This window comes from Brachyhypopomus gauderio, chromosome 3, assembly GCF_052324685.1.
Source record: "Brachyhypopomus gauderio isolate BG-103 chromosome 3, BGAUD_0.2, whole genome shotgun sequence".
Classification (NCBI taxonomy): domain Eukaryota; kingdom Metazoa; phylum Chordata; class Actinopteri; order Gymnotiformes; family Hypopomidae; genus Brachyhypopomus; species Brachyhypopomus gauderio.
The window spans coordinates 40,052,755-40,076,658 of NC_135213.1; the positions used below are offsets into that span (position 1 = coordinate 40,052,755).

Here is a 23,904-nt window from a genome sequence, read left to right on the forward strand (position 1 = left end):
GTGTGAGGTTTATTGGCAGGCACTGCACCTTCTCAAGGCTATTCAACGTTTTTTTTTTTTATTTCACTAGGGAAAAAAAGCAGAAATTACTGCAAAGCTATTTAAAATGAATAATAATTTTATACAGAAAGAGTGTTGCTCCTAGTAATGTACTGTTCTCTAAATAAAATCTATTGTTTTTTTGTTTTTTTTGTATTTCATTGTATGAGTTTGTCACATTTTGCCTGTAGCTTTGTTGTGGAAGTTTTAAGTCACATACTAGGACATGTTCTATATCTATCTATATATGAATTTACAGTAGCAACACAGGTTTGGAGGATTGGCTGTCCTTCATTTTAAAATATCCACAATGCACAGTGCCAGCAAGTCAAATAGTCTTTTTCAGCTTCATTTGATTTAGCAGATGGTTCACCACTTTCTGTCTCAGTGTTTCAGATCAAGGCCAGTTGTGATGCAAACACGTTTGTGTGGAAGGTGGGTTAATAGAACCCCCCCCCCCCCCCCCATCAACTCTCAGTCCCACTAAATTGGTTTTTTTGAATTGAGACAAGACTTGTGCAAATAGAGAGTGTTTTCTTCACTGCAGTGTTTTATTGAAACAGAGATTGGCTTTCAAAGGTAAATACTGAACGAATTATATTTAATGTGGTCTGCATGATAAGCCACCCTCATTTCATTAAAGGTCTATATTTTGTTTAATGGTTTATTTTCCGCGTTATCCGTGTCTGATGCATTTCTCCCATTCTCGCTATTTTTTAATGCGTTTAGGTGTCTCCCCAATTTCTGTGAAAATGGTGGTCGATGCTCTCAGACCTGGTCCACGTTCTCCTGTGACTGTGCTGGGACCGGATACAGCGGCGCTACCTGCCACAACTGTAGGTGCACATGGAGGATCTGTACAATGGTCAATTTGTTGAACTGTTTTTGTCTGGAAGATTCTGGTGACCATGTAAACAATTGTATTTTTAATGACCCAATAACACAAACCTACACAGAACCGATTTTGTGGTGCACAGTTATATCAATTTGGCTTAGATTACAGGACTCTGTGGCAAAAGTTCCCCAATATCGACCTCAAAGCATTTGCCTATGATTTGTCTATTATTATTCCCATTTGTGCAGGTTATCATGGCCGTGGGTTATTTGAGCCACGCAGGTATTAGACGAAATTCTCCAACCAGACACATGAAACATAATAATGTAAAAAAACAAAAGGCATTTGCAAGGTCATCCATGTTTGATTGCTGAAATGCACCATTGCTGAGCTCCTCAGTGTAGAGATAATGTCTTGCACACACACATTTCTGGAGGTATTGCCTCAAAGACTGGACATGAAACACCACAGGCTTACACAGACAGCACTGACCTTTTCTCCTGCCTGTTCCCAACATATACATAAGATTTCAAATGACCTTTGTCCTTAACGCGTAGACGTATCTCAGTGCGTCACTGAATCCTTACAGCCTGCGTGTTCTACTCCCTTTGCCCTTTCTGCCTTGTTACCACTTTACTCCAGCCATCTACGAAGCTTCGTGTGAGTCCTACAGGCTTGTAGGATGCACTTCCGGCTATTTCTCCATTGATCCTGATGGAAGTGGCCCTCTGGGTCCCATTCAAGTATACTGCAATATGACAGGTAAGCTGTTTCCTTTTCTACTCACAGTGAAACTTGTGGGAAAAAAAACAAGCTAAACCTTGTTTTAAAACATCAGTTCTCAGTACATTGTAATGTAATCTCTCAAGCAATTGTGTAATTGTAATTGTGTAATTGTTATTGAGAAATTGTGTGTGAGGTTGAGAAGCTTTATGCCAGAGAGATACATGCCCTGTCTCGGAGCAGCATGTACTGTTCATCCAGGGAAACATCATCTTTCATTATTATGCCTTATTAATCAATATTCATAACTTTAGTAACCATATATGGACAATAAGCACAAGCAAAATAGTAATCCGGTCACCCCATTTCCAGATGTCTACTGTCTAGTTAACTGCAATCTTCTTAAGGAAGCGTTTGTTATACAGCGTGAACAGTTTTAACTGGTGTTTTCTATGTAGTGCATCTATTGTCCTTTGGCTTTGATTGGCTGTTGCTTCATGTATGTCAGTCTTAGGGAAACTATGCATGTGTGGTAAGAAACAATGACCTTGGCTTTGATGTATTTGCCCTTTATTGTGCACTGTGTTCCAGAGAATAAAGTATGGACTGTGATTGGCCACAACAGCACTGGGCAGGTCCGGGTTCGAGGATCGACCCCAGAGAGAATCTACAGTTCACACGTGGACTACGGTGCCTCACCCGAGCAGCTGGGAGTCTTGGTGTCCGTGTCACAGTACTGCCAGCAGAAGCTCACGTACCGTTGCAGGAGGTCCCGACTGTTCAACACGTGGGGTGAGTGCAGCTCTGGGTTCTGGGATAAGTGCCTGGCTGGGTCGTGGGCTGGATTGTAGGCTGGGTGGTGGGTTGTCTTGGGGAGAGCCCTGGAGTGGGTTCCTGGCAGAGTCCTTGGTGTGGACTTAAAGGTGAGCTCATTCTTGGTCTAACAATGTTTTCAGCACATACCCAACTGCTGGTTCCTCATTTCTTTTTATAATCATGCATATATTAAGTTTGCCACTATCTTCAGCACTGAGAACGTTATCACCCCCCTGCTCCTTCTCACTGAGGCCAACACTTTCCAGTGGAGTAATAGCTCAATTCTTCTCACAGTATAATCATAAGTGCCTTCATGTTTATGTTTATTCAGGGCAATTTGTGATTAACACTGGGCCTTAATACCAGTCTTGATTACGCTTCACCAGTACACACCACAGATAAAATATAAGAGAAAGTTTAGTCTAGGATTGTGTTTTCTAAAGCGACGTCTTACTCTACACCAGGTTTTCTGCTTTTCAAAAAGAGATTATTTAGGTTATTGAAGGTGTACAAACTCACTTGGTGAGAGTTTTAATTCCAATAAGGAGATATGTAGCAGTGGGTTTTTCAAAACTAAAGCTGTCAGCAAAAATTATAAAGGATCAACTACAAATGATGGAAAACGCTTTTTAAAAGAGGGAATGGGTCAAAAAATAGCAAACATATCACTTGTAGCAGTAGCGCTTTAATCATACGTTTGCTAATGAAACCATTAGCATGGCGCTTGCTAATCTGGCTTGATTGTTCAACCAAGATGTCTTGATTCTTCAGTCTAGTGTAAGGCTGTTTTAATGTTAGTCACCAAGGACGTGCCCTTTAGCTCATGCCAAACAGTAAATCACCTTCATAGCCCAACTTTCCAGAAGTATCATGGTGAAGAGATAGTTCAAACTATTAAAAGAAGTGTTTAAAATTATACTCGCTCAAGCATTTTACAAGGATCTTTTGTGCCATCATGCTTTGGAGAAACTGACCCCCAGGTTGTCAGCTAAATCATAAAGATCCCAATTAGTTGGTGTTAGAGGTGTGGCCTCCTGTCTGTCCTTTGGGAGATCTTTTTTTAGTGGAATAAATACCCCAGCGTAACATGCCGATACACTTAGAGATAAATGGTAATTAGTGGTAATTAGTGGTAGGGAGGCCATTATTATGCAAAATAGAATAATGCTGGTGAATGTTATTCCACTATAATGTACTGATTTCTGAATCAGTATTAGTATTAGTATCAGTATCAGTATCAGTATTGTGTTGTTTAAAAATGACTATGAACATCTTCTCTTTGCATTTTCCAAGTTCTGAAAACATCATATTTTGTCATTTACTGCATAAAAAATGCTCTGAATGATTATATTTTTACATGGAATGTGGGAGAAATGTTGTCAGTGGTTTATGGTTTACTGAGACACGTATCTATGAATAGTAAAATAAAAATAAAGAATCTTGCAGTGGTTTATTGTTTCCTGAGCTCTAGATGTGTTTAGTGGTAACTCTGCATCATCCTTTGTACAACGTGTGCATGGACTCCATCCGCAGCTGCAGAAACATCTGTAGGTCAGAAGCACACGTGCCTTCCTAATTTATAACCCTGGATGAAGCCCCATTCCTCCAGGACAGATATCATGTCACTGCAGACAATAAACAAGATTTTTATTTCTCCAACATTAAAGGGAAGGTCAGACTTCTTCTTCTTCCGGTTCATTGGGCATCGGGGAGAAAACATAATTAGTTTCATTGTTTTTATGAAATGCCACATAACCACCTCTCTACATATCACACACACACACACACACACACACACACACACACACACACACACACACACACAAAATTACTCCATTCTTCTACTGTCTGACTGTCTCTATCACTCCATCTCTCTCTCTCTCTCTCTCTCTCTCTCTCTCTCTCATGTCTTGTCTTAGTAATGATGGGGTTCACTGTGTCTTGTACTGGCAGATATAGAAGCTTTTTCCATCGTCTATCTTCAGATCTTCAGAGTTATTTACTCCGCATGCTGTTCTTCACATAACCAAGATCACATTCTGGTCTTGTGTTACATAACTCGCTTTATGAGGATGGACCCATAACTCATTTGTGGTATATTTCCTGCCTTATGCAGCCATGTGTGTAATGAGGAATCATACGTCTAATAAGCTGAATGAGTTACTTGAAGCAAGAATAGTTTGAAAGAGCCACACCCTCACACACATAAACACACACACACACACACACACACACACACACCCTCACACACACAAACACATGCATGCATGCATGCACGTGTCACATTGTGTGTGTGCATGCAATTGTGCATAAATGTCTGTGTGTGTTTGTGATGATGTAATATACATTTTATGCTGTAATTTATGAAATAATTAGGTCAGTTACTCTATTAGTATTTTAATTATTATTATCATTGTGTTTATTATTAGTGATGGTGGTGGTGGTGTGTTGGTAGTGGTGGTGGTGTGTTGGTAGTGGTGGTGGAGGTGGTGGTGGTGGTGGTAGTGGTAGTGGTAGTGGTGGTGGTGGTAGTGGTGGTGGTGGTAGTGGTGGTGGTGGAGATGGTGGTGGTTAGTAGTGGTGGGGTTGGTGTTGGTGGTGGTAGTATGGTGGTGTGTTAGTAGTGGTGGGGGTGGTGATGGTGGTGGTAGTATGGTGGTGATGGTGGTGTGTGGTGGTGTTGGTGGTAGTGGTGGTGGTGGTGTGTTGGTGGTGGTAATATGGTGGTGGTGGTGGTGGTAGTGTGGTGGTGGTGGTAGTGGTGGTGGTGGTGTGTTGGTAGTGATGGTGGTGGTGGTGGTGGTGATGTGTTAGTAGTGGTGGTGTTGGTGGTGGTGATGGTGGTGTGTTAGTAGTGGTGGTGGTGGTGATGGTGGTGGTAGTATGGTGGTGTTGTTGGTGTGGTGGTAGTTACAGTGTTTCCTTTCATAGTGGACAAACATTTTTAACTCCCGTTTGTGTTCATCAACACTGCGTATGTATCACACCTCTAACAGAGCTGCAAACTAAAGTCTGACCTTCAGAGCACCTCAGATGCTCTTCTCAACTACATTTACGTTTTCAGATTCTGAGATTATTACCAATCTCCATTCATGAAGGAGTGTACTTTCAATCATATTTTAAATATAGATCAATATTTGACTGTATTTGACTTAAATTCCATCAGTAACAGTAAACAAACAGATCAAGCCTGGTAAGATGTGAGTTTTTGCCTTTGTCAGAAACAATAGACCAACAACATAGACCTCAACAGTTAGGAGGATAATTAGAGATTATTCATGGCCCACATCCTTCTTTGATTTTTAATCTGGCAGTTGTCCCAGACGCCCAATAATTACAACCCTGATAAAATTTCACTTGACATTAATGGAGCCCAGGCCAGTGATTTATTGGAGTGCGCTATGATTACAGCACTTTATTACAAACATTTGGATTTGCAGTTTTAAATGATCCCAGTCATTATCAATATCAATCACTGTTTCTAAAGTCTCAGTGCATCTGAAGAGTGCACACTTCACTCTATCACGCATTCAGAGCTTATCATATTAAAACTTATTACACTGGGTGAAAACCAGAGAGACATAGAAATGCATAAATCTGTTCGTTATCTACCAAATGCTTTCATTAGGTATTTTTTTTTATTACATTACAAGTAATAATGTTCTACCATGAAGTAACTGAATGGCAAAGATTGCATCCATTCATGTGCTGTAGATTTTTAGGGAATAGAAAATAAATACGATGTCTTAGTAGTTAAAAAGCACTGCTGTAGTTTATCTCCGTAATGGTAAAACAATCATTCAGTAAGTCTAGTATGGCCTGGATCATCTTAAATGTATAATTAAATCATTTTAAATTTGTCAATGTCTTCTCAGAAATCATGGAGAGTAGAGGAGAGGAGAGAGGAGGAGAGGAGAGGAGGAGAGAGGAGGGCAAGACTTTTGGGCAAGAACTGGAAGAATATTTTAATAATTCTACACAGAGAGTAATGTAGAAAAGACCCTGTCCCCATGACCACACTGAATTCATTTTGATCCATTTTTCCTTTAGTACACAGTGACCTAATTTTAAAAGCTAAGTATGTGTAATCTTCCCAGACAGAGGTGATCAGAAAACACTTGGTTAAGCAGAACTATTATAAAGGGGCAAAGATTCATTCAGATTCATCTGGCAGACACACAGCTGGCCATATTTATAGATTAGCCTTAGAGCAGAGAATCACATGCTAACAGTTCATTTTATCTCTTATTATACTGTGTGCTCCATCAATCAAGAACATTCTTACATACTGAGATCCTGAACTGCAGACAGCGTTGCTGCTCCAGAGACCATGCGCAGTATCATTTTGTCACATTTCTCTCTCCATATTAACTGACTCCACTGGTGTGGATGTATAATACTGGATGTGTATTACAGTACAGAGACACGTCGTGATGTTTGTGATGTCCTACATCATGTCTGCTACATGTCCTTCAGAATGAGACACAGGACTGCTGAACTGAAAGTGTGTAACCTTAGTTCATTGTTCTTAAGGAACATAAAAGTTTGTGATGGTGTAGACCCACAGTCAAATGGGTTTATACACCAGAACGTTTTTACCCACCATGGATCTTATGTTCTCATTCCTCCTCTCACATCAGAAAACCCTCTGAAATTACACATGAAACCATTTCCGTTACGTTCAGATTAAGCTTGTGAAAGCGAAAAGACTCTCAGTTTGTTCTTTCTGGTAGAAAAATCACAAGTGAGACCGATTTGTGAAAATAAGGGAACAAAATCCTACAAATTAAACATATATTTGCCTTTCTCATGGTTCTCTGAGGGGTTTGTTGAAGCATAAGCTTTTGATCCAGATCATATTTCACCTAAAGCTTGTTTGGTGTGTGTGTGTGTGTGTGTGTGTGTGTGTGTGTGTGTGTGTGTGTGTGTGTGTGTGTGTGATGCTACAGATGGCGTGCCCTTGTCCTGGTGGCTGGACCGTACTGGTGAGCGGCGGACGTACTGGGGTGGCTTCCTGCCTGGAGTCCAGCAGTGCTCCTGCAGCCTGGAGGAGACCTGCGTGGACATGAACTTCTTCTGCAACTGTGATGCAGACAGAGACTCATGGTACAGTAGCGACAGGCAGCTGGGTGTGTCTGCGCACGCACACACACACACACACTCAGTGCAGCGAGGGTCCACACATCACTGTTTAGTGTTTGGTTGTGGTCTGTCCCTCCTGTCCTGTACCCTGTTCCATGTTTCTCTCCCCTTTAAAGCTCTAAATCTCCAGCAACTATAAACAGGGCTGCATTCGATCTGCTCCGTAATTTATCTGTTTAACAATTTGTTCATCCATTTTATCCACTTAGTACTATACAGCTTACATCTATCTTCATATTCAATACAGTAATCAGTGACAGAGGTGGATTACTGCTGAAGTAAGACCCAATTTAGTTATTTATTTTTTTTGTTTTTTCTTATTGCTCTCAGGGAAAACGATACCGGGATCCTGTCGTATAAGGCAGACCTGCCTGTGAGTGGCATAGCAATAGGGGACACAAACAGGCTGGGTTCTGAGGCCATTTATAGCATTGGACCACTGGAGTGCTCTGGTGACAGTAGGTGATATTTTCTTTTCTACTTTGCTAAACTTGATGATAGGACGTATAATCTCCTGCGCCTAATTAAAATCCAGCTGTGACTCAAATGTATCCGGTACGAGGAGTCCTGTGAGAAATCACTCTCTTCTCTTTCCCCTCAGAGTCTCTGTGGAACGCGGCGTCGTTCTACGAGGAGACGTCGTACTTGCATTTTCCAGCCTTCCACATCGAGTTCTCGTTTGACATCTCCTTCTACTTCAAAACGGGAGCCCCCTCAGGGGTCTTCCTCGAAAATCTGGGTCTCCGTGACTTCATCAGAGTGGAGCTGAGCTGTGAGTGTATCTCCTCAGCCTAGCTCTGCAACCTGCCCATCGCATGTTCATCAATAATGCACACTACACCCAATAAGGGAACTTCACGAGACATTACCAGCCCTGTCCTTGCTGTCCCCCAGTGCCTGTCTTCACTCTGTCCCAGTGTCCAGTACAACTATCCCAGGTGTACTCTATACCTGATTTATTCCAGTATAACTGTCCCAGGTGTACACTACACCTGATCTATTCCAGTACAACTTTCCCAGGTGTACTCTATACCTGATTTCTACCAGTACAACTGTCCCAGGTGTATTCTATACCTGGTTTATTCCAGTACAACTGTCCCAGGTGTACTCTATACCTGATCTTTTCCAGTACAACTGTCCCAGGTGTACACTATACCTGGTTTATTCCAGTACAACTGTCCCAGGTGTACTCTATACCTGATCTTTTCCAGTACAACTGTCCCAGGTGTACACTATACCTGATTTATTCCAGTACAATTGTCCCAGGTGTACACTATACCTGATCTATGCCAGTACAACTGTCTTATATGTTCCGTATATCTGAATATTTTCCAGTACAACTGTCCCAGATGTTCAATGTGCCTGATTTCATTTTGTGCAGGAGACTGTGACAGAGCAAAAATGACCCTAATGAAGTATAATGCCATTCACCATGTGTACAGCACAATATTTTGCAGGGCTTAATGTTTTCTATAACTCAGTGCCTTAATGCCTTGATAACTGACTGATGAGCTGCTTGAGACAGCTAAAGTGGGGAAGACCAATGTGTGTTGTCGGAGCTGGAACCTGATTTATTTTTGCGTGTGATATGGATTGGCGTGGTGGCGAGATAAAGTCTAGGATTATTTTATCAGCCTTGCAAATCTACTGAGGCACTTCAGCAAACCCCTAATTTGAAGAACTGTGTTTTGAGCTTGACAGTCTTTCCAGCACGATGCTGAATAACACGTCCAGATCTGCAAAATCACAGACATGGTTTGAATTTAAAAAGTCAATACACCTTCGAGCAGGGAATACAAAACAAGATTAGGCCGATATGAAACTGGGTTTGCTGTTTGGATTTCTGAAGCTGTCTGGTAGCACATCTTTGTCTCAAAAGCGAGAATCACTGCCACGTCAATATTTGTCAGCATATATAAGGGATTTACCAACCATGTCCCAGCCTGCATGTCCCAGCCTGCATGTCCCAGCCTGCATGTGACCCCAGCATGTCTCAGTCAGCATGTGACCCCAGCATGTCCCGCAGTGCAATATCTCAGCCAGCATGCCCTGCCTATTATGTCCCCCAGCATGTCCCCCCCCAGCATGTCTCGTCCCATTCCACATTATCATCTTTAACTCCCGCTGCACTCCAATCCCCGGAGCCCTCGTATGGAGGCGGGACTCATGGCTCTTATGCCCCTCCCCCAGCTCCCTCCACCGTGACATTCTCCTTCGACGCGGGCGACGGGCCGGCCGTCCTGTCCGTCAAATCCCCCGTCCCCCTCAACGACAGGCAGTGGCACTGGGTACGGGCTGAGCGCAACGTGAAGGAGGCGTCTCTACAGGTGGAGCAGTTACCGGTCCGCTTCCTCCACGCCCCGGCTGACGCTCACCTCCGCCTGCAGCTCAACAGCCAGCTGTTTGTGGGTGAGCTCGGACCCTGGAGAACAGGGGATGGGTCTTCATCATCTCACATGCACACTTTGTAGTGTTCTTGCCTGGGAGTTTATAGCTGGATGCTATATTGTTCGTGTAAGATTCTAATTAGACATTGCATGCATTATAAGTAATCAGGTTATAATTATAATTGATTTATAATACATTCATAAATCATTCATTATGTGTTATAAACTCAGAGCATATCTGGAGAGTGAGAGGTACAGTAGTAAAAATATTTATGAATCATTATAAATTCATTATTATGAATAAGCTTGATTTATTATTTATAAAGTATTTGAATGTTTTTAATGTGTGAAATATTTCATACTCATGCATTTAAAATGGTACAGAACTGCTGAATTAAAATCAAACTACTTCAAGGACTTTTTAAAAACACCTTTAAAATTTGATTTCAAGAATTTTTTTTTTAAATAAAAAAGTAGTAATCTGTGTAAAAATAAACACAAGGACAAAGTTCTGCTTTGAAAATATTTAGGTCCCATTAATGAGATGAACTCATGAGCAGGAAATGTTACTAGACAAAATTTTGCACATCTCTGTCACAGGACAAAAAGTTTGAGATACTTATGATTGTATTCTGGAAACAGCAATGAAACGTTACAAACAGGAGAAATAATCTGCAATTAACAACGCTTTTAAAGGAACATAAAATGCCAAATGAATATTTCATGAATGGAAAACCAATCTATAATTGATGACCTGATTCTGGGCCTCTGTAGGCATATCTGGCGGCCATTTTTTAAATTCCTCAGATTCCCGACATAGTCCACTATAAAACTAGATATCTCAAGTTGTACATATAGGAAAATTATCATTCATGACTCAAACTGAAGAAGACAGTTGAGGGAACATATTGATTCACTTCAATACCATATTCCTTGGTTTGTTTTATTTTAGAACCTCTATTACAGATGCTAATATGCCAGGAATGTCAGAAATGCAGACTTGACCTTGAGCATCACAAGCATGTATATTCACATAGCTCCATTCCATTCAGTCTATAAATTTGAAATATATTTCGCTATGGTCTTTTCTAATAACACAGAAAAAATGGAGCAAATCCATGCAAGCATTGCAAAGTTATTCCACTTTGTTCCAAGGAATGTCAAGTTCAACATTCCAATGTATGCCACACCCAGTACACACCCTTAGCCAACCAAGCTAACATGCTAACAAATTCCATACACGAAACCGATGAGCTATTTCAAACAACAACGTTGCACATATTACAGAAAGACCAGAAAATTCCAATGAATAAATTCCATGTCCAATTATGAACGTTATATGATATGACATTTATGTCCAATATAGTCCGACAGGCTATGCCAAGCTACCGTAGCCAACTCCGGTAGCATCCGACACGATACAGAGTACTCCAGCACTCAAAAGCTCCAATACTGTCTATAATCTAATGTTTAGTATTAGAATATATAATTTGTACAATATCGCTTATGAAAAATTATCAATTTTTACTCACGAGTACACTGAGTCGCGTCGTAGCGGGTGTACGGTCTCACTTCCGGGTTGGCGAAAATTCCGAAAATTGCTCATATATTCCACCAAAAGTAATCCTTTTATTTACTGTGATGTTCAAAAGTATCCACAATCAAAATAAAAACGAACAAAATAATCCATGACTGCGTCAGTTTCGCCGAATAGTGTGTTCTGGGGAGCTTAGCTTAGGTTAGCAAAGGTTAGCTTATGTTGCTATGCTAGCGGACCCACATTGGAAATCACTGCGCGCTTTGCGAAGGTTCTTATAAAAGAAATAACCCACCAATCATGGCACACGAGGGCTGGTTAGCTTCAGAAGGAAGTAAACTATTGGTTAGAACAGCTTTCAATCACTCCTAAGGCGCCAGATTGTCTCAGTAGGCTGATTGATGAGCCCACCTCCTCCCTCCCCTTCGGACCTCGCCGGTGAGAGGTTGTAAAACCTGTCACTCAAAGTCACTCCCCCCCTTCTGACCAATAAAAACCACTCAAATCAAAGCAGAACCGCTGCAGCTTTGTAATTAGAGGACAAATCAGCTTTCAAAACGCTTCGGTGACGCGTAGGGGGCAGATTTGTCGGAGCGGCTCATCCAGGAAGTGGATTACGCACAATTTTGCAGTGAGGTGAGCAAGCTTTTTAAGGTACTTAACCACAACGGATCTACGATGTTAAGGTCTTAAATTAAAGCCTTATTAGTATACGATTTTACGATTTGTAGGTGACAAAACATTAAGACATTTCACATCATAAATATGTTTTTTAAACGGATATGTTGGGAGACCCCCCCCCCCCCCCCCCCCGCGAGGTGCACTTTTGTCGCCAACTTCAAAGCCGGATATCTCGCGATCGGCTGCACGTAGACGTCTAAAACTCGGTAGGCATGTAGATGGGATAGGAAATTTTGAATTTATCGCTTTTATTCGGAGATTCATTAATGTTTAATATGTTTTATAAGGCCCTAAAGGAGCTGGGCCCGCCGGCGGGCCCACTAGGAGGCGCTTCTGCAGAATACGGTGTGATATTTTTATTTTAAAGTGCTTCGCAGTTCTGGGTCTTGATTGCTCATGAACTACCTGCTGACTGTGTAAAAAAAGTGTGTTTAACCAGACGGGGAGGAACAACAGCAGCGTTCTCCAGTGTTGGGACTGCAGACGTTTGATGGTTGGGCAGTATGTGGCCGGCACTGGTACAGGAGCCTCTCTTTGGTCTTCAGGAGGGACGGCGTCCAGACAGAGGGGCTACCTGGGCTGCCTGCGTGCGCTCAGCGTGAACGGGCTCACCCTGGACCTGGACGAGCGGGCCAAGATGAGCCCCGGCGTGAGCCCCGGCTGCCCGGGCCACTGCAGCAGCTCCGCCGGCTTCTGCCACAACCGGGGCAGGTGTGTGGAGAAGAGCAGTGGCTACGCCTGTGACTGCACCCACTCCGCCTATGGAGGACCCTCCTGCAAGGAAGGTACAGTTGTCTTCCTATGATTCCAGTGTCCATAATGCATTACAAGAATATTTACTAAAGTTATAAACTATGCATAATGCATCGTGATCAGAGCTTGGTATAAGCCTCCTTCAGTGTGCATAGATGTTAATAACAACATGCATAATGCATTATAAATAGTGTTTTTCTGGTCGGTATAGCCTTCAATTACAGTGCATTGCTGTGGCATGTCTTTTATTTAGAAAAGGAAGAAAGTGTGAGCAAAAGTAGCAGATTTCTGGGGGAAGATCCAGGTGTAGATCCTTTTGGGTGAAGGATCCAGGTGTAGTTCTTTCTGGAGGAAGGATCCAGGTGTAGATCTTTCTGGTGGAAGGATTCAGGTGTAGATCTTTCTGGAGGAAGGATCCAGATGTAAATCTTTCTGGAGGAAGGATCCAGGTGTAAATCTTTCTGGAGGTAAGATCCATGTGTAGATCTTTCTGGAGGAAGGATCCAGATGTAGGTCTTTCTAGGGGACGATCTTTCTGGAGGAAGGATCCAGGTGTAGATCTTTCTGGAGGAAGGATCCAGGTGTAGATCTTTCTGGAGGAAGGATCCAGATGTAGATCTTTCTGGAGGAAGATACAGGTGTAGATCTCTCAGGCTGTAGCAGGCGAGCAGCAGAGAACTGCAGAAAAGTGCCAGTGGGGATGAACTAGTGTGGAGGAAATAAGAGGTGGATGAAGGTAACGATTGAACAGAATGAGAGAATCAGGTGATGGAATCAATCAATAAGTAGGTGACTGAGAATGTGGTCTAGGAGGGCATGCAATGCATGTTTGTGTGCGTGTGTGTGTGCGTGTGTGTGTGCGTGTGTGTGTGCGTGTGTGTGTGCGTGTGCGTGGGCGTGTGTGCGTGCCTTCCTAACTAGGTGATGTCACTGATGCATTCCTTTGCCATGATTATTTAATCCTTTTGTCTGCTCTTTATCTTTTTATATGTTCTTATTCTTGGCTAAATAAAATGATTTTGAACTACATTTGTTTATGAAACATCAAAATGATTTTGAACTACTTTGGTTTATGAAATGTTCACCTACGTTTGTTTATGAAGTTTACTATAAACTCACATTGTAAGAGCAGAAAGTGGTATGATTTGTGCTGTACATAAATCATATTTCTCTCAATATTGATCAGATTATGTTATAAAGTTGTCAATCCAATGTTTATTTTCATAATGGTTTATATAGACCTGGGTCACTGGGTCACAGGACATTAAATAAAATCATAAATACAGACATGGATGCACATTTTGAGAAATATAAGGCATTTAAGTATCTTTAAAAACGTTGTGGATTAAATGAAGATGTGTCATGGGTAAAGGGGGAAGGTAAGAGGAGGAGAACACAAATACACACATGCAGGATTAAAGATGAAGTGCTTGTGTGAGGCCTATTGGTACACAGCAGATGCAGGCTTGCCTAATTACATAGTATTCAGTGTCAGTAAGAGGATTCACAAGTGGTTTCTTCTTAATGAACATCACAAAAATAATCTGATGAAATATTCAGAGCTTCTCTTTTACAAGATTGTAAACACTGAAATACAGCACTTACTATCGACTGCTCCTGGGTGATATTTGCCTTTGGATTAAAGTCCCACATGTGATGAAACAACATGGCATCTTTTTCAACATTTTGGGGTAATAATGAATGCCATTGTAACCATTTATACCAAAAAGTAAATCGTGTTATCAAATCAGCATTTTCTTCTACAGAATGATGGCAGTGATGTTACAGAAATGGTCTTCAGAAGTCCTGGAGGTCTCTGAGACATGCACTCTGAGTGGGATGTTGAATGCGTTGATGTTTGAAATTCGAAACAAAGCATCTTTCGAGTCAATAAAAGCCCTTCCATCCTGGCAATGCAATAAAGCAATATTGACTTATCCTAACCTTGTTACACGTCTGGAGGTGATGGCTCCTGCTTTATACCTCCATGCTTATGTGGGTGTAGTGTTCTCACTTTAGTCTTTAAACATAGTCATGACGTATTACAAATTTACATAAGACTTTTATATATAGCAAAAAACTTCACACAAAACAATAATGTTTGTATGGCCTGACCAACAGAATTGACGGCGGGACTTAAGTTGGGCGTTGGGCATTAATCTAGGTGTCCACAATAGGTCCACCTGTGTGAAGTTGCAGAGATCTGTATGCAGATTTAGATCTCTGACAAGTAATCACAGGACTAAAGATGAAAGCCAGGCGGTACAGTTCGCCTTTCTTTGGGCTGTCTTCATTTGAACCACCACTAATCTCTGCTGCCTTTATAATGATTTACATATCATTTATAATCAAAAGCTCACCTAAGCCAGCCAAGATAGTTTTAATATATATTTAGCACTTCTGGTCTATTCACACGTCATGTAATGCTGTGAAAGGCACGTTTTTGTTTGTTTGTTAAGTTATCCTTTCAATGAGATGCCAATTTATTGAACTATTTTTAATTTCTAAACTTTTTTTTTAATAGTTAAATACTATTTTAAATTTTTTTACATTTAACTACCATTCTTCAATTTTCAACTTCAGATTATATCTGCACCTTAGCCACTACAACTCTGTCACATTGTCCAATAGAGACGTTACTGATGCTGAATTTGTGTTTCCTTACTCGTTCATCAACAACAAATCTAACCAACGTCATGTCCTTCATCACCCAGAAGTGTCCGTGTCCTTTGAGAGGGGCTCGTCGGTCACCTACACCTTCCAGGAGCCCTTCTCCTTCATGCAGAACCGGACGGCCCAGGTCTCATCTGCATCCTCGCTCTACCCCAAAGCCCGAGAGCACATAGCTCTCAGTTTCCTGACCACCCAGACTCCTGCGATGCTCCTCACAGCCACCACCTTCTCCCACCAGTATCTGGCTGTCATCTTGGCTCACAATGGTAAAGGCACCTCAGGTTTTGTCTCTAAGAACTTCAAGATCCTTCACAACATCTGATGTCTAACAGATACGAAATACAATAACTTGCCTAAGGTTTTGTCTCAAAGTGTATACAATACTAATACTACTGCAACTACTTCAAATATTATTATTATTATTATTATTATTATTATTAATTGCTCAATACATTTACATTGATCAGCCTATGAAATATTCATTATTTTCATACTGATATTCTCTTTCACTAATTACACTGATGCCACACGGCATATCCTTGAAACTACGTCATAATCATTAGTCCTTCAAAAGTGTCAGTTAGCTCAAACAGCCGTGCTGTTTCAACAGTTCCTCAGTAGATGCATGTAACTGCACAGCTGAAGTCATCAAGCTCGATTTATGTCGCACTCAAGTGCCTCTCTAAAGCTCAAATTTACTCATTTGCCTAAACATGAAGCAAGGCTGAGTGTCCATTTGCTTTATTGCAAGTAGCATTTTACGGTTGTGTTTTACACTCTTTTCTGACATCAAACATGATGTCTCTCCTCTCTAACATGCTGTATTCAAAATATGAAGATGGTGCAATGGTGTTGATTACTGATAAAGATAATTTTGCACATGTAGATTTTCAGGGTTTTACAAAGGTATGAGGTATGATGTGTGAGGTATGTGGTATGACGTATGAGGTGTGAGGTATGAGGTGTGAGGTATGAGGTAGGAGGTATGAGGTATAGGGTATGATGTGTGAGGTATGATGTGTGAGGTATGAGGTCTGAGGTATGATGTGTGAGGTATGAGGTATAGGGTATGACATATGAGGTGTGAGGTTTGAGGTATAGGGTATGAGGTGTGAGGTATGAGGTATAGGGTATGAGGTTTGAGGTTTGAGGTGTGATGTATGAGGTATGAGGTATAGGGTATGAGGTATGAGGTATAGGGTATGACGTATGAGGTATGAGGTTTGAGGTGTGAGGAAGCCCTGAGCTTCTCAGCTCTGTGCTTCACAACAAAGGCTGCATTAGATTTCTGCACATGAATAAGAGAAGATTAAAGGGATGTTTTAAAATCAGTAGATGTGCTGTAATCAGTAGCCCAGGTTTGGGGGACATAGTTGTACGTTCTTTAAACAGAGTGAGAGTTTGGGAACATAAGTGTAGTTAACAGAAAAAAGATGAAAAGGGAAACAATGTGTATATGAGAACAGAGATGGGTATACTGCAATCACCACGGCCTTAAATTACCAGTACTGTCCACATTCTATGGTTTTGGGCTGGAAATTGTAAACAGAAGAGGAATAAATAACATAGATGATAGCATATGAGGACAATAAAGAGGGCAGTCATGGCCTAGCGGTTAGGGAACTGGTCTTGTGACCGGAGGGTCGCAGGTTCGATCCCCAGGCCATGACTGAGGTGCCCCTGAGCAAGGCCCTTAACCCTCAATTGCTCACTTGTATAAAAAATGATATAAAAATGTAAGTCACTCTGGATAAGGGTGTCTGACAAATGCCATAAATGTAAATGTAAATGTAAAGAGGTGAAAGTGTGAATTTAGGCTATTTGAAGAACAAAACATAGTCAGAACTGTGCTACATCTTGACCTACTGATTCAGTGATGGCAATGCAAATGAAAAAGTGCAGAAAAACAGAATTATTTCTAAAAGCCAAAGGCATAACCAAACATTTAGGACTTTCAGTTGGAATGGCTTGAAACATAAGTTGGCTTTGTCACATGCATTTAAATACTTTTGCTTAGTGTACACAAGTTACGTCTGACTGTAGTGAACTTTCCCTCATAGCCCAGAATTCTACATTCACTTTTTGCCTGAAATTTAGTACAATCAACGAACATCATAAATGCTCCAAAATGACCTCTCTCTCTCTTTATCGCTCTCTCGCTCTCTTCTCTCTCTCGCTCTCTCTCACTCTCTTCTTTCTGTCTCTGCCTCTCTCACTCTCTCTCTTCTCTTTCTCTCTCTCTCGCTTTCTCTCTCACTCTCTCTCACTCTTTTCTTTCTCTGTCTCTGCCTCTCTCTTCTCTCTCTCACTCTCTCTCACTCTCTTCTCTCTCTCTCTCTCTCCACATGGATTGTACCTTTCAACCTGTATCTATTTCTCTGTTAATTTTTACTTGGCCAATATATTCATTGAATTACCAGGTAACATTAAAATAAATAAATAAAACTAATCACTGCATTTGCTCCACACAGACAGTGTGAAGTAGGCATGTTCATACGCGTCCACGTCCTTCAGATCCGGGAAGTCAGAGCTCCTTTGTGCTAATTCCAATCTCTGGGCTGATTCACGCCTTTGTAAATATTGAAGGATGGTTCATGTGGACGTTATCCTCTGTAATCCTTGACACACAGGCCTAGTCAGGCAGTCTCTCTAGTGCAGCATAATGCGGTGCATTTATTTTTTTAGGATGAGAGGGAACTTTAAAATTGACCCTGTACCACTTGATAATACAACAACCTTTTGTTTCTACAGCAGCTACATGGTGTGCACATTTTTGTTTGTGTGTGTGTGCGTGTGCGTGTGTGTGTGTTTGTGTGTGTGTGTGTGTGTGTGTGCGTGTGTGGGAGGGACAGCTAAGGGTGTATTGACGCATTTAGGACCGACCAAAGAGCTAGAGGCACAGATGGAATTAATATTTATAAATCTTTTAGAGGACTGCTGGGGTCTGGATCGAAAGGGCTATATATAAATGCTTTGTGTCATTGTCTTCTCCCTGGCTGGTCACCATGTTCTTCTGGAATAGCTTTAGATATGTTATGATAACGAAAGCCCAGATGACTTTTGAGACTGTGTTGGTGTGATATCACCAGGGGAGAAGTACTTTTCATACCCCAAAATAGTTAACATTTCGCCTCCTTATCGTTACACAAGCCTACAGACAGTGACTGCCATAGTCCTGGCACAAAGTGCCTCAACTGGCTAACATTGAACAGAAGCAAACAGCACATGAAATGCAGCCAGTAACAGTGTAATCTGTTGAGTTTTGGCTCACTGCTAGCCCTCTTTTCATCAGCAGGATTGCTTGTTTTTGTTTTTGTAAAAGATTCCTAATAAATAAGCTCAGGCTGCATGTGGATTAAGTATTAAATTGATTCCCTCCTGTAGGTAGTCTTCAGATCTGGTACCGTCTCCATGAAGAGCGGAGCACCACTGTGTTGAGCCCTGTGTCTACCAGCCTGGCAGACGGCCTACTCCACCGCCTACGTCTGCACAGGGAGGGGCAGGACGTCTACGTGCAGGTCAGATCCTCCTCCGGGGGCCCGCACAGCTCCTGTGACACTCACAACTACATCTGATGTCCCGAACACTGCAGCTATATAAGGCCTCCGTTTGGCTAGAGTCAATTCTAAAATGGTTTGTCATTGTTAATTTTTTTTTGCTGGGGGATTTTTGTGTCAGAGAGAATGCTATCATGTCTGATTTATGCAAAACACATAAGACAGAAGAGAGAAAGAGGGACAGTGTTTATATGTCTCATACGTCCAAATGTGGTTTGTGATTTTCTGTGTCTTTATTTTAGGTTGATGAAGACAACAAAAAATACACCCTCTCATATGATCTAGAGTTTAACTCGATGAGATCACTGACCCTGGGAAAAGTTACTGGTAAGACAATAAAGTTCTGATGGTGTACTAAAATGTTTGAAGCAGGACTGAGACATCTTACAGTACTAGAGAACCATTATTGATTATGAAAACAGCATTAAAATAAAATGGCAAAATTTGTTGTTCTCCTTCTTGGTTTTATCCCCAAGCACTGCAAAAATGTCTGAATATCCACGGAAACGTTCACTTTGTCATTAAGTGAAGGCCAAATCGATTTTTAAGCATACTGTGCTTTTTCTCCATGGAGACATTAATCTTTTATTCAGTAACTCAAAGTGTCTGACTCTTATTCAGGAGATTAAATATTAATTCACATGACAAAACAAGGTTGTGTTCCTCAGAGGCTTTGGTGGCTTTCAAAAGACAACTTTTGAAAAACCTACAGGCTTTAAAAAATGTTCTTGGCAAGAAGCCTCACAACTTTAAATCTTTTGCATTTGCGTCCTGTGCTAAGTCGTGAATACGTTGTCATTTGATTGGTCTTACTAAATGCAACAGAACATTTTGCTGGGTCATTTGAATTTAAATTCACTGCCATTGGAGCCTTCAAAGCAAGAAATGATCACAACCTAAAGCAAACAATCAACGTTTTGTTCTTAGCAGGAAGTGATGCGCTGGATGAACAAGTAGCACACGCAGCGTCCAGAGGGTTCGTCGGCTGCTTTTCGTCTGTTCAGTACAATCACGTGGCCCCTCTGAAAGCAGCACTGTTGAACCGTGGCAGCTCACTGGTCAGCATACGAGGGAACCTGCTGGAGTCCAACTGTGGAGCACTGGCTGATCTATCCACCTCTAAATCCCGCTTAGGTATGTTCTGAGATTACTAATCCGGCAGGGTTTCTTTTAAAGATGAAACTTTGCAGTCTGTTATTAGGTTCACCAACTCTGAAGAATGAAACTTGAGGATTTTTTGATAGATTAATATATTACATTTTTTGTTCCCACTCTAAAGACCATGGGGAAGAGGCGGGTAAAGATAACAAGGCCCATGAAGATGACACCCAAAGAGAATCAGCGGTAATCGGAGGTGCGTTTTATTACCACAATCTGCTTTATGGCACCATTTGTAAGAGTCAGTGAAGTGTGAAATGAGCAATAGCTATCTTACAGGTTCTTTAGTGTTCATCTTTTCTCTTAGCACATTCTATTTTTGAAATGTGTAATGACTATATTGATTATGTGTTGTGTGGTGATAAGGGACCATGGTATTAAAATTCCCTGAGAAACTGTCAGGAGAGACTGGTCTCAGGTGCTTTACTGAATGTTCCTCAGCTAACAGAATTTCCCTTGTAACTTAACAAATTTCCCATGTAAAAAAAATTATAATGGAGAATAAAAAAATAATAAACACAGAAACAAATAAAAGTCCTAACAACCCTTAGCTAGATTTGCTGAATCATGGGTGATTAGTTTTGGAAATTTGCTGATTGAAGTTACAATCAAACAAACATTTTACATGCAATGCTATTCTTTATTCACAGAATAATTCACATCAAACTTGAAATGTAAACTGGGGTAAAAAGCCTAACATTTTGTGTGAGTGACCAGTCCTGAATTTCCTCTGTGGTTGTAGGTGTGGTCACGGCAGTGGTCTTTATTACCCTGTGTGTGGTGGCGGTCATGACCCGCTTCCTGTACCAGCACCGGCAGGACCGGAGAACTGCCAGCATCCAGGAGAAGGAGCAGAGACGAAGCCTCGAAGCCGCTTACAGGACCGAACTCCACCTACACAACTGCACAAGAGACAATATGAAAGAATACTACATCTAATGGATGCACAAAGCGTGTAGCCACTGGTCGATTCTACTTTCGTTTAGTCCTTCTGTACCTATGTGGTGCAGACCTCATCTAGCAGTGGTTACGCAGAGGGGATCCTTCAGAACATCATGTGAAGGAGATCCTTCAGAACATCATGTGGAGGGGATCCTTCAGAACATCATGTGGAGGGGATCCTTCAGAACATCATGTGGAGGGGATCCTTCAGAACATCATGTGGAGGAGATCCTTCAGAACATTATGTGAAGGAGATCCTTCAGAACATCATGTGGAGGAGATCCTGCCCTGGTGGAGTCTGGAGAACGTAAGGATCTTCTGATCTAGGTAGGTCGTAGCTAGTAGATGCCCAGCCTGTTAGCCCCAAAGAAGTGGGTGCAGGTTGTGTTGTATGGTGATGGTATTATGGGGGTAACCCCTGCTTTTCTTGGACAATATCTACCTGAAGGAATCCGTGAGAAGGTTGTTATTTTCAGAGGCTCAGTTCATTCATGTTGGGCTTAAAGTGTTGTCATGTTATGATTCACAAAATCATCTCCCACTACTCCTGCCGGACTGGGCACAAGTAGTTATATCGCCTTCTTCAAGAGGTGTTCAGCAATCACCCTTTTATTTAGTTATTATTACTTTTCATTATAATGTATTTTTTTAAGTATTTCTAAAATGATTACTTCAAATGTCTTTTACACCATATGTAGAGCGAAAGTTTAATAATATTCAAGAAAGTTAGAAGAGTATAAAATCATCATTTTAATTCATTTTTACACACCAGTGAATATAGAAGATGAAGCTCATTAAAAAAAGTGAAAATTGCTCAGAAATTTGACAACCCTTTAATAGACTGTACTTTTCTAAACATAAAGTAGTGTAAAACACTGTCTCTGCAAGGCTTCGTGTTCTGATAAAAATAAGTAAATAAAATAAACGAATACAAAAATGTTATAATGTTTCATGTCATCTGCATAATGACCAATCTTGACATGACATTTTCACTATAGGCCAAGTCCACTCGTTTAATTTGGGAACCGCGCAGGTTGGCACTGTGGTTATAGAATGTGTAGAAAACTAAAGCCAAAAGCTTTAGGATTAAATATATTTAAATTTGGAAATAAGGGTACACCTGAATTCCAGCCAATTAATATAATAATAATATCTCTGATAGGTGGATAATTACTGTTTGCACTGTGAAGAAATAATTGTACAAGAAAATTTACTTTTAAATCTTCATGTTGTGTTGCCATGGCTGCAGCATCACGTGGAGATCTCGGGTCAGTCTCTGTGCTTGTATTTCAACATGAAATCCTTCAAAGAAACGTTCCTGTCACAGATACAACAAATTACATATAGTCCTCGGAAATTGAACCTGTTATCTGTAGCAGTAGATCCAGTGTCCTTGTTTCTGAGTGATAACATGATGAGCTGTGTCCTCTGGGACCCTGAATTTGACCAACATGACTGGCACTCAGGCCTAAACGAACAGATGTGGTGCGTTTGACCAACGTGTCCTTCAGGCAGGTCAATGGGATGCTTGCATTTACTCAGATAATCTATTCTCACAATCAAACTTACATTTTTTTTCATATTCTCACATCATGTTAAGGTTGTTTACTTACTTATTGTCTTTTTTGTTTGTTTTAAATGGAAGTGTCCTTCAATTTTTTTTTGTGAATCTTTTATATGTCTATTGATACTGGTTATTTTACAGGAGCCTGTTTTGTATAATTGTACAGCTATATTGTAAATATATGTTTAATAATAAAAAAAAAAGATTTTTTCAGCACTTTGTCAGTGAATGTACTCATTTATCAGTGCAGTAATATATCTGCAACAGATTTATATTGTTGTTTTAACATTTTCTTTAAATCAGTGGTTCCCAAACTTTTTCTGCCGTGCCCCCCTTTAGTAGATGAGAATATTTTTGCGCCCCCCCTACACACACCCCCCCCATATTGACACATGTGCACATGTTTTACTTCCAAGCTCCGCGCCCCCCCTGCAATAGCTCCGCAGCCCACATAGGGGGCACTCCCCCCACTTTGGGAACCACTGCTTTAATTTAATTGACAATTTGTCAATTGTGATTTTTACACCCCAATCAAAATTTGTCCTCCGCTTAAACCCATCTGTGCAGTTAGAACACACACACTAGTGATTACTAGGGGGCTGTGGATCACACGTGCCCAGAGCGGTGGGCAGCCCTAGCCCGGCGCCCGGGGAGCAGTTGGGGTTAGGTGCTTTGCACAAGGGCACCTCAGTCATGGCCTCAGGTCTGGGAATCGAACCCACGACCCTCCGGTCACAAGACCAGTTCCCTAACCGCCAGGCCATGATTGCCCCTTAAATGAAATCTCTGGAAATTCTTCATTACAAAACTGTAAATTGTTGGTAACATCAAGTTTTATAAGCAAGAATTCAGACAAAAGGGAAAAAAGTAAAACTATTTAAAAGTGTTATAAATACGCTGCTGCTCCCACACTTGTTGCAGGAGGTCATTTATTTGGATGGTTCGTTTCTTATAAACTCTGGCTATTTATTGTCAGTCCGTTGTTATGGAGCTGAGTCATGTGACACCAGGTTCTATGTTCTATTTTCTGTGCTAGTTTCATTCTTCACTGTGTGTTAGGGTTGGTATACACGGCAGTGTTTCCCAGTCTGGTCCTA

The 23,904-nt window shown here is 41.2% G+C and overlaps 1 protein-coding gene across 2 annotated transcripts in view; it reads left to right on the forward strand.

The window, feature by feature from the left end:
* cntnap5a (contactin associated protein family member 5a) overlaps window positions 1–23,020 on the forward strand; it is a 69,170-nt gene extending 46,150 nt beyond the window's left edge. Inside the window, exons 11-24 of one of the 2 annotated variants that reach the window (XM_076998344.1) lie at window positions 769–875; window positions 1,517–1,636; window positions 2,189–2,389; window positions 7,363–7,519; window positions 7,886–8,013; window positions 8,157–8,327; window positions 9,746–9,964; window positions 12,706–12,945; window positions 15,628–15,852; window positions 18,971–19,104; window positions 19,386–19,470; window positions 20,071–20,277; window positions 20,423–20,497; window positions 21,044–23,020. In XM_076998344.1, coding sequence (XP_076854459.1) covers window positions 769–875; window positions 1,517–1,636; window positions 2,189–2,389; window positions 7,363–7,519; window positions 7,886–8,013; window positions 8,157–8,327; window positions 9,746–9,964; window positions 12,706–12,945; window positions 15,628–15,852; window positions 18,971–19,104; window positions 19,386–19,470; window positions 20,071–20,277; window positions 20,423–20,497; window positions 21,044–21,240 — 2,266 coding nt within the window. In that variant the 3' untranslated portion in view covers window positions 21,241–23,020. The remainder of the gene's footprint in view (window positions 1–768; window positions 876–1,516; window positions 1,637–2,188; window positions 2,390–7,362; window positions 7,520–7,885; window positions 8,014–8,156; window positions 8,328–9,745; window positions 9,965–12,705; window positions 12,946–15,627; window positions 15,853–18,970; window positions 19,105–19,385; window positions 19,471–20,070; window positions 20,278–20,422; window positions 20,498–21,043) is intronic. The other variant, XM_076998345.1, reaches the window with a different exon arrangement.
* Window positions 23,021–23,904: the final 884 nt, after the last annotated feature.